Raw genomic sequence first — 18,443 nt, forward strand, 5'->3', positions numbered from 1 at the left:
TTTCCAAGACTAAGCCGGTTCTTCAAATGTTCAACATTTACTTTTACATTAAACAGCGCAATATCATTCAACATTATATTCAATACGATTCAGTGTCGCCATCTCATTCATTCAATTCAATTTACAATTTATTCCACAATTATTTATGTAATTAGTGAAATTATTAATTTAAGGAACGACCCGAGAAGTTGATTTGTGATTGTTTAATCAATTTTATCAGAAAAATTCATTTCTCATTTGTTAATCAGTTTGAATTGGAACTTGTTTTGGCGCTGTTTTATAACCGGTCAAGAGTTACTATAGAAACTAATGATTGTGTTTGTTTATTTGGAAAACATGCTTTTCACGTTTTCTTGTTGATTTGATTCGTTATTTTGCTTATTTGTTGACTTTATTATTTTTGTTTTACAGTGTTTTACTCCTTCTTTCATCATGAATCGTTTTAATAGCTTGATTTCGGCTTATGGAGCTACTTTATCGACTAAAGATGTGGAAATTTTACAAGAGTTGTTTTCTTTGGATGCGTCTGCTTCTTTGCTCAAATTCAATCCGTTCATTTGGGGTGAATCTGCACCATTATATTATTCGACTATTGCTGATACTCGATTCACGCTGTTTAAAATGCCTAAATCTTCTCATGTTTTGGGTCAATACAGAAAGGGCAAAATGATGAAAACATTGAAGGAATTTCCCGTTGATTTACCTCTTGATCCATCCGTTGAATATGAAGATCGACCTGATTTATATGATCCAAGGTTTATCCTTTTTACTCTCTATCATTTATTGGGACCTGAAAATGCGATTAACAGCAACCAGATTATTAAATTAAATGGCTTATCAATTGCTTTAATGACAACATCTAGTGAAAATGCTTCTATGAGAAACCTGGGTTATTTGGTTCTTGAAAGATTTTTTTACCATTTGGAAGGATCTAAATCATCTTCTGCTATTTACTTTTGGGTTCACTTTATTGACTGTTATAGATCTTCGTTAAATTCAACTAATCAACAAGTACCATTTCTTCTCAACTCTCTGCTAATTGAAATAATTGAAATTGTTGACACACCAAAAGACTCGCTGTTTTATGCAATCAAAGATTTTGTTACTGCCAAACCAAAGCTGGACTCCTATCAGATTACTTTATTATTTAAAAATTTATTAACAACAAAAGATCTGGAATGGAAAAAGTGTCAAAAATTAGTGCTAAATTTATTATCTAGATGCATAAAAAGTGATGAAGACTTTGAAATCTGTAAGACTAATGATCTTTGCCGTTACATCCTATCAATCTACTCCAGCAATTGGTGTGATCTCAACGATAAAATTTGTATCCTAAAATTTATCAAAAGCTGCATTCGCTTGCCAAAAGTTGCTAAAGTGTTCTTAATAGAATATGGCTTGACAGTTTGGTTGACCAATATAGTTGCTTCGCTTGATTCAAAGGATCCATCAGAACAGGATGAACTCAAAGATTTGGTGAAAATTTTACAGAAGTCGTGCAGAAACACCGATCTTCCTAAAAATTGTTATAAACAGCAGTTAAAAATGTTAAAAGTTTGGGTTAAATTTTCAGAGAGTTCCAGTGTTACTTCCTAATGTTTTTGATTGTACTCTGATGCCTGGTATGAGAGAAAAGAGAAATTCAATAAAACTTGACTTCATATTGTCAAAATTCTTGAGCTTACTCTCTATGGCCTGAGCCTTTTCAATCTCTTCTATCCATCTATTCATAATTCTGATATAAAGTACCACCAAAAGAGAAATGATGAAAACGAGGAATAAAATGAGCAACATGGATGCATAAAAAAATAGATTCCAAAGAGCTGATGAAAAAGCAAAACAAAATCAGCTTCAGTGTTCTTGAATCGGTATTACAACGAGCTACTTACCGTTGAAGTTCCTCACCCAGAAACTTTGAGAACTTGTCGAATTGCTAAATAAATCGCCAGCTAAATCCATCAGTCCGGTCTTAATAAACGCAAATAATATCTCTTAATGTATTGATTGGTCACGGATTCTATTAACCATGAAAATAAAGCTTGACTCGAATCATGTGTATCTTTTGCTCTGTTTATGGATATTTAAACTAATGACTTGCTTAGAATATACAAATGCACTGAAAGAACCTTGACATAATTCTGACTGTTTTCTGATAATGAAATTTCGACGGAAAGCGACTTATTCGCATAGGTTTGGAATGACATGTTCCTTGGAGTCATTGTCTTTTGACAGTATGTCACTCTTCTCTGACCTTTAATGCTCATTATAAACATATTTAGAACAATTTACTTTTCTAGATTTATGATTAGTTAGATAAAAAATTATTGCACCTTTCAGGGTGAATCTTACATGACTTGAATCTTTTTAGAACTTATTATACAGTCCCTCATGATCCCGGTTTGCATCATTTTTATTTCGTCTTGGTAAACATCAAGTGCAATACCTTAATATACTGGTGGACTGTCTATTATTATTGAAGTTTACTGAGTGTAATTTAAATTGAATTATGGCTTATCTTGGTGTTAATTGTTATGAGCGTTTACTAATCAGGAATTTATTACCACTCAATCAGAGACGCTGTCAGGTAAATTGATCAGAAATTCATGATGAAATCAATTTCTAACTGTAACTCTCTTTCTCATGCTGTCCCATTTTTGTAAATTAATCTTATTCTAGATTTTAAACAATTTACTCTCACATTATCATACACTTCATTCAAAATCACCTTCACAATTAAGCAGGCTAATTGCCCAATTGAGGTCATATTGTAATAAAACACCAGAAGGGTTTGAGAAGTATTTCGGTAAATCAAGTAAGTTGATCATTTAATGTATTGTTTATGTTTATATTTAATTTTGGATTTGGATTAATATATTTTTATTTTATTTCTAAGTAATTTATTCAATTTTCTGAATCCATTTTGTTTTCATAAATTTCGTTTTTCTTATTTATTCTCGGTGTCTTGTATCTTTGAATTTAAGATAAAAAGAAGTCATCTGATGGCAAAACCAAAGAAGCTGCTGAAGAAGCTCAAACAGCAAAGCGAACTGAACCTAAAGAATCTATATTCGAACCTGCATCTCGTTCAAAATCATCAACACCAAACAATAAGTACAATTGGAAATGGGAGTACAATTTTGGAAGTGGTGGAGGAAATAAAGGAACAGGGTCGAACAAAGCTTTACCTTTTGTTGCTTACGGTGCAGCAGCTGTTCTTGGTCTGTTAGTTTTGAATGAATTCAGATACAAAGAAATTTCATGGAAAGATTTTGTTAATAACCATTTGGCTAGAGGAACAGTCGAAAAATTAGAAGTGGTAAACAAAAAATGGGTCCGTGTCAAGTTTTTCTCGGATGCATCCGCTGTAGATTCAACGAGTGTTCTCTGGTTCAGCATTGGTAGCGTCGATGCATTTGAAAGAAACTTAGAGAATATTCAAGCAGAGATGAGTATCGAACCCTCAAACTATGTTCCAGTTGTATATAAAAATGAAATGGAAGTGTAAGTTGAATTAATAATGATGCAAGACCTCAAAACTATTAACTCATATACTTTTATTGTTTTTTTTCTATATCCTTTCTGTAGACGAGATTTTCTAGGATTTTTACCTACATTAGTGATACTTGGAAGCATGTATTACTTTTTTTCCAAATCTCGTAACATGATGGGAGGAAGAATGGGCCGTGGAGGTATCTTCGGAATGGGTGAATCTACGGCAAAACTCATTAACCCAACCGATATCGGAGTCAAATTCAGAGATGTTGCTGGCTGTGAAGAAGCTAAGATAGAAATTATGGAGTTTGTAAATTTCCTCCGAAATCCTCAACAATATACCGAGTTGGGAGCCAAAATACCTAAAGGTGCACTGTTAACTGGACCTCCTGGTACTGGTAAAACATTGTTAGCGAAAGCAACAGCCGGTGAAGCGAATGTACCTTTCATTTCAGTCAACGGTTCTGAATTTTTGGAAATGTTTGTTGGAGTTGGTCCTTCTCGTGTCAGAGATATGTTTGTTATGGCTCGTAAAAATGCTCCATGTATATTATTCATAGACGAGATCGATGCTGTCGGAAGAAAGCGTGGAGGTAGAAATGTTGGTGGACACAGTGAACAGGAAAATACACTAAATCAGTTGTTAGTAGAGATGGATGGTTTCAATACAACAACTAACGTAGTCGTTTTAGCTGCAACCAATCGTAGTGATATCTTAGATAAAGCTTTACTTCGACCAGGAAGGTTTGATCGTCAAATTTATGTTTCAGCGCCAGACATCAAGGGTAGAGCATCAATATTCAAAGTACATCTTAAACCATTGAAAACTGATTTAGATAAAAATGATGTAGCACGTAAAATGGCTGCTTTAACGCCAGGTTTTACCGGTGCAGATATTGCTAATGTATGCAATGAAGCTGCTCTTATCGCTGCCAGAGATCTTAATCCATCGATTGTTTTGAAGCATTTTGAAGCAGCAATTGAAAGAGTTGTTGCTGGAATGGAAAAGAAAACCAAAGTTCTTCAACCAGAAGAAAAGAAAACAGTTGCCTATCATGAAGCTGGTCATGCAGTTGTTGGTTGGTTCCTTGAACATGCTGATCCATTACTTAAAGTCTCTATTATACCTCGTGGTAAAGGTTTAGGATATGCCATGAACCTCCCTCGAGAACAGTACCTTTACACAACAGAACAGCTTTTTGACCGAATGTGCATGACTTTAGGTGGACGAGCTGCTGAGCAAATATTTTTCGGTAAAATAACTACAGGAGCTCAAGATGATCTTCAAAAAGTTACACAAAACGCATACGCTCAGATTGTTCAATTTGGTATGAATACGAAAGTGGGAAATCTGTCTTTTGAAATGCCTCAACCCGGAGAAATTGTGGTGGACAAACCCTACAGTGAAGCAACCGCTCAGATTATCGATAGCGAAGCAAGATCTCTCGTCCAAAAAGCATATGATAGGACAGTTAAAATTTTAACCGAAAAGAAGGCAGAGGTTGAAAAGGTTCGTATAGATATTATCAATTTGAAATGTCCATTTTTTAACATAATTTTTTCTTTACATTTAGGTTGCCCTGAGGTTATTAGAGAGAGAAGTTCTGAATCGAGATGATATGATCGAAATCTTAGGTAAACGTCCATTCAAAGAGAAGAGCACTTATGAAGAGTTTGTGGAGGGAACAGGTTCATTTGAAGAAGATACAACTTTACCTGAAGGATTAAAGATGTAATTTGATTATATTAAAAGTAGTTTTTCAATCATTTTATTGTATTTTTTTATTCCATGGAAATTAACCTCTTCGCAAGCAAAATAGGAAAAAGCATCATATTAGAAAATCCCAAAATAATATTTATTTGTCAACAACGAAAAACGGAAAAACGGAGAATTGGAAAATAAAACTCAATTTTTCGCCTTGAATTTTCTGGGCTTAGATATTAAAAGTGCAATACGCGAATATAGGAAAAAATAACAGCAAAACTTCATTATCTTAATCCAGCCAAATTCCCAATCCCTGATGCTTGGTTAAAATTTTTCTTTTCACATCAATTTTGTGTCCTCTCAATGTTATATTTTCTTTGTTTTCTTATCGATATATATCTCACTAATCTCTAACACCATTAGCTTTGTTTGGAAGAACCTTCAAGTCTATGATCTCTGTTTATAATCATTGGATTAAAATTGAATTAAATAGAGATGTTTTTAAACGCACGTAATAAATGTTGATTTTGAGTGATTTAAAGATGCGTAAAAGTTGATTATTCTGTCTGATAATTATGTACGGATTAGTCTAATTTGCATGCCTTAATGCTTTAATTGAAAGTGTTGCATTACCTCAGCTTCCAAACCTGTGTCAATTAGTAACCCTACAAATCCTCTTAGCAATTATTTAATGTTAGATTGTTGACATTGATGACATTATTAATTTCATCTGTAAAAACGCTCATTTCCAAAGAAAATCTCTCATCGATTCCAAGACGATGTTAACACATCCATTTGAAAGCAATTGATAACAATTGTGATACTGATTATCGTGATAAAGGTCATTAAATAAAGCTAAATGATATCTACTCGGATAATTTGATTGATTCAATGTTTTTCAATTAAATTACGATTAATAACTCGGTAAAATTGTTAGCTCGTTTACTGCCATCTAGTGGTCAAACCATACCGGTTACTATGGTTTTAGTGAATCCTAGTTTTTGCTCTTTCTCTGTATGCGTTTTTCCCCTCCTTTCTTTTCAATCTGATCTGTGTAAAATTATCTATTATACTTGTATTATTGTTTTAATAATTCTAAATGTAATTTATCCTTTATTTTGATTTGATTAAAGTAAAAAATGATTCCAAAAGACGGTTTAGTTGAATATGGACCTGATGGAGAGACTGAAGAAGGTGAAACAGAGGAAGGAGAAACCGAAGATGTTGAAAATAGTGAAGCAACTAAAATTCTGCCTCAAAGATGTAGTAGCTCTTCACCATTTAGGAAACCTCCTAAACAAGAAAATGGGTAAACATCTATTTATTTGTTATTAACCTCAACTTACTAATTAGTAGGATTGGAAAATGAGGAAAAAATTTTCACCCATTTTGTCAAATATCATTTTTCAGTTTCATCTTGATTGTTTGCATTTCTAATTACCAATCTTACCATATCTTTTTTCCTTTCTTTCTCTCTTTCTCTTTTACTCTCTCCTGCCTTCTCATTTTTTATTATTTTTTTTTGTTGATATTTTCTGATCTTATTTCGTGTCTATTCTATGACATTTTTCTTCTTCTAAATGTTGTCCTTTGTTTTCTTTGTTTCTTTTCCATTGTAACCTTTAATCTTGACTTATTGGCATCTCTTTTACAGTGCATCAATGGAGGAATGCAATAACGTCTTCAAGACTAAAAGACGATTTAGGAGATATGTTAGTGAATCAGAGAACATTTCAGATGAATCAAGAATCTCATTATTCCCTATTGCTGATCTTGACCGGCTAGAGCAAATGATCAGTTTGCCTCGGTGGATAATTCCTGTTTTACCAGAGGGTCATCTAGAGATACTTCTACGAGCCTCAATCGATTTGGCTGCTCAAGGCTTGGATACAAAGTGTGAACCATGCCAAAGGTTTATTCGAGAGGGTTTAACCATATCATTTACTCGTATTTTAACTGATGAAGCAGTCACCGGGTGGAAGTTTGGAATCCATGTAAGTCGTCATCTGTTACATTGTTACCTTCATCTTGACACATAATTTAGCTTCTTTTGAGCACCTGATATTCAAAACATGCTTTTTTTCCTTCTTTCATTTCTGCTTTCTTTCAACTCATTTGTTATCTTGCTATCTTTATCTCTTTAATTTTTTAATCTCGAACTATTTTTTACTCATTGTTGACTTTCAGAAATGTATTTTCCATAATTGTGAACGCCTTCTGGAATTAATCGCACTAAAACTTGGGGATGATTGTTTGCCCCTTTTAGACCTCTTAGCCATGGTCTTCAACCCAAACAACAAGTGAGTAAACACTTTAGTCTAGCATTATCTTGACAGTGGATAATCTAGTATTTGGCATTTGTCTATTTTATATTTGCATTTCTTCACCCGATTCTCATGTTTAAATATTTTATCAATCTGAATTTCAAATCTCACGTATACTTTCTCTTTCAATTTTTCTTTTAGGTTTCATATGTTTAACATGAATAGACTGGAAAGTCTGTCTTCTAATCAACCTCTCTTTCATGGAGAAGAAAAAGTCTATGCCCAATCTCCTGATTCACGTTGTCCTAGAGGATGGTTAGTTGATCTGATTAATCAATTTGGTCGCCTTGATGGATTTCAAAAGTTGCTTGAAAGGTTCGAAAAAGGGCCACCATTGACTGTGCCATTGATTGCTGCCTTGCTCAAACCATTTGGCCAGTGTTATGAGCTTCTCACTGTTGAGACTGTGAAAACTTATTTTCTATCAATCATTGAAAGCGTGCCTATCTTTTTGGAAAGTCTTAGTGATGAGGAATTGAAGAAGGAATCAAAAAATGAAGGTAAAAACGATGTACTTTCTGGCATTATAAAAAGTTTAAAAAATCTCGCATCTCGAGTTCCAAATCAAGAGGAAAGGATCCGTGAATTAGAGATATTTCGTTTAAAGATAATTCTGCGATTGCTTCAAATTTCTTCGTTTAATGGTAAAATGAATGCTCTCAATGAAGTGAACAAAGTGATAGCTAGTGTTGCCACTAATTCGTTTATCCGCCTAGGCAATAAGCCTGAGGCTGGGCCGAATGAGATAAGTGAGAATACTACCTGCGATATTCTGCCAACCGATATGGCTCCATACCCTGCAGCGACAACAACGTCAGCTGTTTGTGATGCTTCTAGTTCAACTGAGGGTCAGCTCAATCTCGTTGACGAGGAAGATTGGTTAACTGCATCTCGGATGGCTCAATGGATTCGAGAGAACAGGGTGTTACAAATTGTTCTTAAGGATAGTCTTCATCAACCTCAATACGTTGAAAAACTAGAAAAAATAATAAGATTTGTGATAAAAGAGAAAGCCTTGACTTTACAAGATTTAGATGACCTTTGGGCCGCTCAGTCTGGTAAACACGAGGCTATAGTGAAAAATATGCACGATCTATTGGCCAAATTGGCTTGGGACTTTACTCCTGAACAGTTAGACCATTTGTTTGAATGTTTCCGAAGTAGCTGGACAAAAGCCAATAAAAAACAACGGGAGAAGCTACTTGAGTTGATTCGGCGCTTAGCTGAAGACGATAAAGATGGTGTAATGGCAAATAAAGTGTTGAACCTATTCTGGAATTTAGCGCACAGTGAAGATATTCCAACTGATATAATGGATCAAGCCTTGGCTGCTCATGTAAAAATATTAGATTATAGCTGTTGTCAGGATCGAGATTCACAAAAAACTGAATGGTTAGATAAATGTGTTGAAGAATTAAAGAAAGAAGATAGTGATTGGGTTTTGCCTGCTCTAAAGTTGATAAGAGAAATTTGCTGTCTCTTACCTGAAGCCCCATCTAACTTTTCAGCATCAGATACTCAGTCAAACCTTATATGGGCTCCTGCCGATAAACCTACTCATCAATCTACCGGATGTGGTACCACAGTCTCAACACCAGTCACAGCTTTATTATCGTTATCTTCATCATCAACAACAACAACCATAACCTCAACTACAGCAGCTACAGTATCAGCACCACGACATCATTATCGTAAAAAGAAAATCTCTTCCGAAGGAACTACTACAACTGAGTCTTCTGAAGCTCCTAAAAATATCGCAAGTCGTAAGAATTATTTATTAGATTCACTAGATCATTTAATCGAGTCTTCTAAAATTTCCATGTTATCTGAAGTTACTTTTGACGAGTCAACTACAACTACATCTTCAACCGCATCTACTACAGCATTTACATCAACATCAGCACCTGTTACTGTATCAACGTCAACATCAGCATCTACATTGAGTTCGGCACCAATACCATCAACGGCATTAACTTCAACGCCAACGGTGACCGCGACAGTGACAGTGACACCGACTCAGGCCCCGGCTCCAGTTCAGGCTCCTGCTCCAGTCCTTGCTCCTATTCCTACTCCTGTTCCAGTTCTTGTCCCTGCTTCTGCTCCGGCACTGGCACCGGTACCAGCATCGACGCCATCATTGACGTCTACATCTACAACTAACAGCCAATCAGTTGATGTAACCGCTTTACACCTCAATAAGCGTCCTTTCAAATTGACCGATGAAATCAAACAATACACAATAGATGATTTTTTCCGTCGATGTGACTCATCCTCTATTCCCTCATATGGACCCTTTCTTTTAGCTAATACCAAAAAATATCGCCAAGAGGCATCTTCAGCTGTTGAAACTCATGGAGGAGTAGTTTATCGTCATGATGTAATCAACAGATTACACAGTCAACATTCCTTAGTAGTTTTAGTATCGGAAAATTTATCTAAATACATGAAGAAAGCTAGACAACTAGTAGAAGAGGAATGTAACGACATAAATGCTCAGACGGTGTTAGAAGGTAAACGTTATTCTCATATTCAAGAAGTCATCGAAAGACTCAATTTTTTGAGATTCTTGCTTAAGGATGGTCGAGTTTGGTTATGTGCACCTCAAGCAAAACAAGTCTGGCAATGTTTAGCAGAAAACGCTATTTTTCCAGAAGATCGTGAAGCATGTTTCCGTTGGTTTTCAATGTTAATGTCAGAGGAACAAGATTTGGATCCAGAGATGAATCGTGATTTCTTTGAAAACAATATTCTCCAATTAGATCCCATCTTAATAACAGAAAGTGGAATCGAATGTTTCAATCGGTTTTTCAAAGCCGTCAATCTCAAGGAAGGTAGATTCATTGCTAAGAAAAATTGCTGTTTAACTGAAGATTTGGAATTAATTGGCCTCGACTATTTATGGAGAATAGTGTTGAATTGTAGTGAAGAAGTTGCCAATCTCGGAATTGCTTTGCTTAGAGAAACTTATACTAATCTTGGCCCTAGTTTAGAGCAGCATCAAGTCAACATTCATCATGATTTAATCAGTTCATGTATGGATAGACTTCAAGCAGCATACGATACTGTTTCCATTCTGCGAAAGGATGCATCAGCCGAAGCTACGCTAAGAGTGGACTATGAACTTTCTCGAATGTCACGTATTTTAAGATTACTTTATGAATATGTTCATCAGTGTGATACAGATTTTGGTGATGAACGTACAATACTTCCGTTAGTTAAAGCAGTACGTGGAGAACAAGTTTCATTGACAGTTCGCTTTCCTAATCAAGCTAGACATATTGATGACATTCAGATTTGGACTCATCGCAATGAATACATTTCAACAATAAAAAAACAAATTTTATCTACGTAAGTTTTCCATCTTTGTAAATATAATTGAAATATGATAGTTTGAAATATCATTATTGAAACTCTTTTAACTTTAATTTTTATTATTCCAGTATCAAAGCTAACAATATGAACATGAGAGTCGATTTGTTCGTCTGTGATGATGTTACGGAAAATGATTCTAATCGAGAAGATAAACTAATTACTGAATTACCTGATCGTGATGAAGTGGTTAGTATTTTGGCCAAAAACTGACAAGAGCAAAAAGATTTATGCAAACTAATTTAATAACTCTTTTATTTCTGCAATAGGTTCTTAATGCCAAGCTTTACCAAGCTTCCATGAATGCTCCAACATCCCCTGATTCCTCTTCTGATAGTTCTTCCGGTTCTCCGGGTAACAATTTTGAGGGTCCAAGCATCGAGGCAGAAAACTCATTACCAGGAGTGGTAAGATTTATTCTTGATTCTTCGATCTATTTCTAAACTTGCAATTGTCTAACAATTTACTCATCTTTTTTTTTTATTGTTTAGATATTATCTAAAGAACATAAATATGTTAATTTTTTCTTCCAATTACTGGATCTTGGGATGTCGCTGCGACATGCAGCGCTCTGTGATACTGCTCCTTTGATATTGACTATTATACCTCCTGACGTGACAATAGTCGAAAACCTCAAAACACTTTGTAAAAAATGTGCAGAAAATGTAAATGATACTGATTATGGCGCAAAATTTGACGAATTATTTTACGGATCTTCGCCAACACGAATTCTTTATAGTCTGGGCGTTATTTACGCTTTACTTATGCCTTCAAGAAACCCACTCTCTGAAGAGGCACGAAAATTTCATTATGATTTTATGAAGAGTGGTTGTGGCTTTAGAGTTGTTGAATTGTTGACTCGGAACAATTTTGTATCCACTGCTGTTGATTATGCTAAAATGTAAGCAAAATTTTCCATTTATTTTTGTTATTTTTCCATTAACTATCTTTAACTCCTTCTTTCATCGATCTGTATCATTACAGCTTAGTTTATTCTACTGTGTTAAGAATTAGTGGAATGGTACTAACATGTTTGGGCCATTATTTGGTATTAAGTTCATCTTCATCTACATCTTGGTTATCATCGTCACTGTCCACTATTGCTCCTATGAAAAATGTTGATGATTGGCTGACGACTCTTCGTTCAGCCCTTGAAATAATTCCCCATCCCCTGAGTGCCGGTATGGTTCGTGAGATAGCCATGCAAACAGCTCAAAAATTGGTTGAAAATGATGATGAAATATTCAGGTCTCGTGTGATCTCAAGTTTACCTAATCTTGGTTCAGTTAGATCTCTCATGATGCTATGTTGGGCTACTAGTACGGGTGAAGAAAGTGCTCTACATGAAGATATAGAAATGCTTCATCGACTTGTTGTTAATGGAAATTTATATCGTCCAGATTCCCCTGTTTATTCAGTCTGTAAACTTGGATTGAATATTCTGACTCTAATGTTTATGGTTTCACCATGGACTTTGGATCATTTGATTAGAGACAATACTTGGCATCGATTTGTGATTGATGTTCTTTTAATATGCCATGAGAGGTAACATTTCACACTAATTTTCATCACATTTCTCAAATTCATTATTTAATCGTTTTCTAATTAACCATTTTACTTTATCATTTTTCATTGTAGATCCATAAGATTGACTGCAAATGAACAGTTTGCTTTGATTGCTACCAAATGTGCACTTAACAGCGAGGTTATGATCAATTTCATTAACTTACTTCACCACCATCTTGGTACAACTGTACCAGTTGATAGCCATTATAATACTTCTGAAGAGTTTTTCCATTTATTTTGTAAATTGTTAAATAATGCGCGAAGCATGAGGTGTCCTCTTCCTCAAGCACAACAGTTCCTCGAAAGTGAAATTGAGCTTTTAAGCAATGTTAGGGTAAGTTTAAAATAGAATTTCTAATTTCAACTCTTTTAAAAATTAATTTATGTCTTTTCTCTTCTATAAACAGCAAAATCTCGTTAGAAACGGTGTCATCGAAGAATCTTTACTGGAAGGTCATCTTGGTATAACTCGAGAGTTGATTTATTTACTCAAATCAACTTCAAAACATGAAGTCAATAATTTGATCCAAGTTTCCGAAGAGACAACTAATTCAAGTCAACGGTCGAAAAACAAAGACTTAATTCGTGTACTTGTTGATGAATATGTTTTCACTGCATCTAGAGCCATGGTCATGTTACAAAGGGCCTCTCACTCTTCTCAACAACCCCACCAATCATCCGATTCATCCAAAACTAATGACACCACAACTGTTCCCCCCTCATCAAGTTCCTCAACTTCCGATAACAATCTCAACATTGAAGAAGTTAACCCAATATGCACAACATCAGCCACTCTCAATGCTGCTTATGACTGTCTCGTAGCTTTGGGCACTGATTCCTTACCAAATTTAAAATATCTAGCCGATAGTCTCATTGAGATGTACTATTCAGATCATGAACAACATTTAACTGAATGGGAATATCAACCTCCTATCGGACCTAGACCTTATCGGGGTTTTGTAGGCTTGAAAAATGCTGGAGCCACTTGTTATATGAATTCAGTCTTTCAACAGCTCTATATGATTCCAGAAGTGCGGGATGGAATATTAAGTGTCGAAGGAGCAGCCAACGATTTAAATGAAGACTTCTCCGAAGATAGAATTGACATGATTAGTACATTGTGTTTCTCTTCTGCTGAAGATGATTCAAAGCGTTCAGTGGATGAATCACGTCGAGATTACAATCTAGGAGTTTTTAAATATACCCAAGCCATTTTTGGGCACTTAGCACTAAGCAAATTGCAGTATTATGTACCTCGTGGTTTTTGGAGGCATTTCAAGTAAGTATCGTTTATTGGTCCTTCTATTAAAAACTAAACAAAAATTCTAATGAATGTCTTTAATTCTGTAGGCTTTGGGGTGAACCAGTCAACTTACGTGAACAGCATGACGCGCTTGAATTTTTTAACAGTCTAGTTGATTCTATCGATGAAGCTCTTAAGTCATTAGGTTATTCACCAGTTATGACAAAAATTCTTGGAGGATCTTTTGCTGATCAAAAAATTTGTAAAGAATGTCCGCATAGGTATGTAATTGATTCTTATTTTGAAATTCATTTTCTAATGTTTGTGTTTGTTTTTTATTCAAAAACGCAGATATTCACGTGAAGAACCTTTTACAACATTGAATATTGACATAAGGAATCATAGTAATTTATTGGATTCTTTGGAACAATATGTTAAAGGAGATTTGCTGGAAGGTGCTAATGCTTATCATTGTGAGAAGTGTAACCGAAAGGTGGAAACAGTCAAAAGATTGTGCATCAAAAAATTGCCTACTGTTTTAGCTATTCAACTGAAGCGATTCGATTATGATTTTGAACGTTCTTGTGCCATCAAATTTAATGATTACTTTGAATTTCCTCGGGTTTTGGACATGGAACCTTACACTGTGAATGGTTTAGCCAAGATTGAGGGTGAAATAATTGAAGAAGATCTTGAAGATGCCAGTTCTCCTGGAACATCTTCATGTACTCGATATGAGCTCTGTGGTATTGTGGTTCACAGTGGACAAGCCAGTGGTGGTCACTATTATTCCTATATACTTCATAAAAATATTGATGGGTCTCGAAAATGGTACAAGTTTGATGATGGTGATGTTAGTGAATGTAAATTGGATGATGACGAAGAAATGAAAGTCCAATGTTTTGGTGGTGATTACATGGGTGAAGTTTTTGATCACATGTTGAAAAGAATGTCCTGTCGTCGTCAGAAACGTTGGTGGAATGCTTATATCTTGTTCTATCGTCGGATGGATACTCAGGGTAGTGAGATGGCTTTAAGATTAAGTGAATTGGTAATTGATAATGGATCTTATCAAAATAAAATCAAAATGCCTACAGCAATTGAAAGAAGTGTCCAAAGACAAAATATTAAGTTTATGCACATAAAAATTCAATTTAGTCCAGAATATTTTCAATTTATGAAAAAATTGTTGGATGGTAATGGTCAAATCGTTATCTTCCAATGTCAACGTAATGAACCTTACTCGGGCGATTCTGATTCGGCCGATGTACAAAGCAGCATTGTAAAAATAGAAGCCGAAGATATAGCAATGATCTGTACTCAGCTTGCTTCAAGATTTTTATTTATGACTTGTTTTCATGCGAAGAAAAATTTAAGGTGCGTTAACCTTTTTTCATTTTATCTCTAATTTAGCTAATGAATTGTATTTTAATTGTAATTTTTTATCATCTACTTACAGAGGCTCTGCTGTCGATTGGGCTGAATTGTTAAATCATCATTTAAGGGCCAGTCCCAGTGTACGAGCTTGGTTTGCACATAATGTTCTCTTTTCTAATCACTATCGTTTCTGTGAATATCTTCTTGACTGTCCAAATAATGATGTTCGAAGTGCTTTCGCCAAGATAATTATATTTTTAGCTCATTTCGCATTGTGCGACAATGAATGTCAAGTTTCCATTTTTACTTACCCTGAAAGTAAGTTTACAATCCATTTTTATTTAAATTGTAACATTTTGAATCTTGATTCATTTGTTTTGTGTTTGAATCTGTAAGATGTCAGAATAGAATAATTGTGCCAATAGATGGCGGTTCACAGAGTTGTTTCACGTGATTTACTCACGTTGTTTGCCTAATTTTAGTACTTAAAGAGAGGTGATCAACTAATTTTATTAATTGTTCATTTCTACTGTTTCTCTCTACTTAATGTCTTGATTTCTGTGAGTCATCTAGTGGTAAAAGTCTTCAACCATGGGACACGTTAACGGAAGTGCTACTTTGCATGTGTTTCGGAAGTTATTCCTTTCCATGCTCGATAGCTTCGCTAGCCACATGCGAGATTATCCAAGATAATGCGTTGCCAATATTACAATTAAATTGTGTATTGGTGCTTTTTATCTTACAATGTTAACGTGTTCGCAGTTTATTACAAATCTTACGTTTTCCTGGTCTTCAATTTACTAATGTGATTTTTCCCTCTCTTCTAGATTCTATAGTCGATGCTGGAACTGGTCTTTCTGATTGTCTTCTCCAATGTGTTTTATCTTTATTGAACAAAGAAGTTTCTGAACATAGCCGTCATTTAACCCAATATTTTAACTTATTTTATCAGTATGCATTGATTGGTCCCGAAGAAAGAGCTCAATTATTACGGTTAAACGTCCCGGCCACCTTCATCAGAGTCGCCCTTGAGGAAGGTCCCGGCCCTCCTATTAAGTATCAATATGCCGATTTTGCCAAATTATATCAAGTAGTCAGTCTTCTTGTTCGTTGCTGTGATGTTTCTTCCAAATGCGTTCCCTATCATAGTGATAAAAGCCCACTGCCCAATCCTTTTGGAATGGAGGAAGATGGTGCCTACCTGATGCCCATTCAATCTCAAGTGTATGAGTATCTGTACAAGAGGACATTCTATGTAAAAAAGATAATTGAAGATGTCAATTCTTCAGAGGATACCTTACAGCTACTTCGTTACTGTTCTTGGGAAAATCCTGCCTTCTCTTTCAATGTTCTCAATGAACTTCTCTGGCAGATAGAGTATACCTATGCTTATGAATTGCGTCCTCATCTAGATTTAATTTTACACATGCTGATGATTTCAGATTCTTGGCAAGAAGCAAGGATTAATAATGCTCTAAGTGGTAAGTTTATTGATTGACATTAAAATAATAATTGGCAATATGAATTTCTTTCGGTTAAATAATTCATTAGTTGACTGATAATTCTAATTGCTAGATCATTGACCGTTTTCCGAGGCGTTGCTTTCCTTCAAGTAAAATTGAAACGAAGGTGTCAAGAGATTACTAACAATTTATACTTGAAAAATTAAATATAATTTTTCTCTTTTATTTATTCAGGTCTTCAAGATGAAAGGGAAGGTTTGTTTGACACAATCCAGCGGAATAAAAGTCATTACCAAAAAAGAGCCTATCAATGCATCAAATGCTTAGTCTCCCTGTTTTCCAATTGTCCAATAGCTGCAAAATTGTTACATTATACTCCTGATCTTAAGAAAAAATGGATTGCTGCTATAAACTGGCTTAATGAAGAGCTTGAGAGGAGACCTTATGCCTCAATTAATCAATATGCTTATAATTGGTCACCACCAGCGCAGTCGAATGAAACGAGCAATGGCTATTATTTAGAAAGATCAAATTCAGCTAAGCTAACCTTATCCAAAGCATATGAAATCTGTCCTCCTGATGAGAAAGATGAGATCGAGGAACAAGAGATTTCTGAAGAAAACGAAAGTCCACCAACAGCTGAATTTGAATTTAACGCTCCAGGAGTACCTGTTTCTACAGCAACCGTTTCATCATCAGATTGTCTAGCCACTCCATCTTCATCAACATCAGCATCCTCCTCATCTTCATCTTCATCATCATCCACAACTACAACCATAACCATAAGACCTTCATCATCTTCTACGGGAGCCTCTACATCAAAGTAAATAAAACTCAAACGAATGATACAAATCGAATGATCATTTTACAAGCAACAGTGAAAAGATTGTAAAAAAACAACTGCAGCAACAAAAACCAAACTAATGTGTATTCTTATGTGAACTTTTATGAGAAAAAAACTTCAATCAAACTGCTCACAAGAATCGTTATCAAAATCACAATCAGATCTAAATAAATACTAAAATTCATTGTAAATGGATATGTAAATACTTGATCGGTACAAAACAAAAATACGACCGAATCACAGTAAAATAACATCGTTAGTCATACAGAACAGTTTGATGGTTGACTCCCGAATGAGGGTATGCTGGAATTTCAGAAGAAAAACAAAACCAGAGCACCAAAGCTCACCTTATTGCTGATTTTTCAAGTTGAAATAATTTATACACAGGAAAAAAAGACAATTAAATTACAAGTAAACATTTTAAGTTCAAAAAACGTAAACTCAATTCAATCCAAAGATAAACAGAAAGAGAAACCAAAAAAACATGAGAATCAAGGTTATCAAAGACAGAGGTAGAAATGAATAAGATGAAGGATAAAAAACATTCATCAGTATTCACTGAAGCGAATCCTCATCTTTTTAACCCACATCATTTTTTGCTCATCCATTCAGCAGCATTTTTTTTTCATCATTTCACCCTCAAACATGATCCAAGAGCAAACAACAAAAAGACTCAACAATTGAACAAAAAAGTTTACTTCAATTTCATCAAATTATTGACTGTAAACAGGCAAACAGAAGAGGCAAAAAAAGTTGAACCAATTTAGCTGTTAGCCAACAACAAAAGAAACCCAAAGAGGTTTCCAATCATTACCAGACCATCAAAAGTAATATTTGATGAAAAAATTGTCTCAACATTATTCAATCATTTCCTATTAAAGTCATTTCAAGTCGCGAAAGAGACAAACGCTCAAACGTTTACACTCGAATTTCATTCCATTGAGATTTACTCAGAGGTCAACAGGAAACTTGTTTACACTTAACCCAACCAATGGCAGTATTAGTTGAAACAAAAGAGTTAACCCGATGAAAAAATTGAACCTGAAAAAACATGAAAAAA

General features: G+C 34.9%; 3 protein-coding genes across 3 annotated transcripts; all 3 read left to right on the plus strand.

Moving 5' to 3' along the window:
* Positions 1-310: 310 nt before the first annotated feature.
* On the plus strand, positions 311-1,684 carry LOC107360936 (nucleolar pre-ribosomal-associated protein 1). The gene has a single exon (XM_015927659.2). The coding sequence runs from the start codon at positions 433-435 to the stop codon at positions 1,594-1,596; it is 1,164 nt and encodes a 387-aa protein (XP_015783145.1). The 5' UTR covers positions 311-432; the 3' UTR covers positions 1,597-1,684.
* Positions 1,685-2,414: 730 nt separating this feature from the next.
* Afg3l2 (AFG3 like matrix AAA peptidase subunit 2) lies at positions 2,415-5,259 on the plus strand. The gene is made up of 5 exons (XM_015927768.3): positions 2,415-2,584; positions 2,677-2,812; positions 2,982-3,501; positions 3,586-5,002; positions 5,067-5,259. Exons 1-5 carry the CDS (start codon positions 2,507-2,509, stop codon positions 5,226-5,228), a joined length of 2,313 nt encoding a protein of 770 aa, XP_015783254.2. The 5' UTR covers positions 2,415-2,506; the 3' UTR covers positions 5,229-5,259.
* A 950-nt stretch (positions 5,260-6,209) lies between these two features.
* faf (ubiquitin carboxyl-terminal hydrolase-like faf) lies at positions 6,210-17,817 on the plus strand. The gene is made up of 15 exons (XM_015927767.3): positions 6,210-6,506; positions 6,852-7,191; positions 7,385-7,497; positions 7,663-10,869; positions 10,962-11,079; positions 11,160-11,297; positions 11,382-11,791; positions 11,875-12,435; positions 12,529-12,790; positions 12,864-13,735; positions 13,807-13,980; positions 14,051-15,076; positions 15,159-15,394; positions 15,904-16,557; positions 16,774-17,817. The coding sequence occupies exons 1-15, from the start codon at positions 6,337-6,339 to the stop codon at positions 17,364-17,366; spliced, it is 8,874 nt and encodes a 2,957-aa protein (XP_015783253.2). The 5' UTR covers positions 6,210-6,336; the 3' UTR covers positions 17,367-17,817.
* Positions 17,818-18,443: the final 626 nt, after the last annotated feature.

This window comes from Tetranychus urticae, chromosome 1, assembly GCF_039701765.1.
Source record: "Tetranychus urticae isolate SD_2017Ah chromosome 1, NJAU_TeUrti_SD_1.0, whole genome shotgun sequence".
Lineage (NCBI taxonomy): Eukaryota > Metazoa > Arthropoda > Arachnida > Trombidiformes > Tetranychidae > Tetranychus > Tetranychus urticae.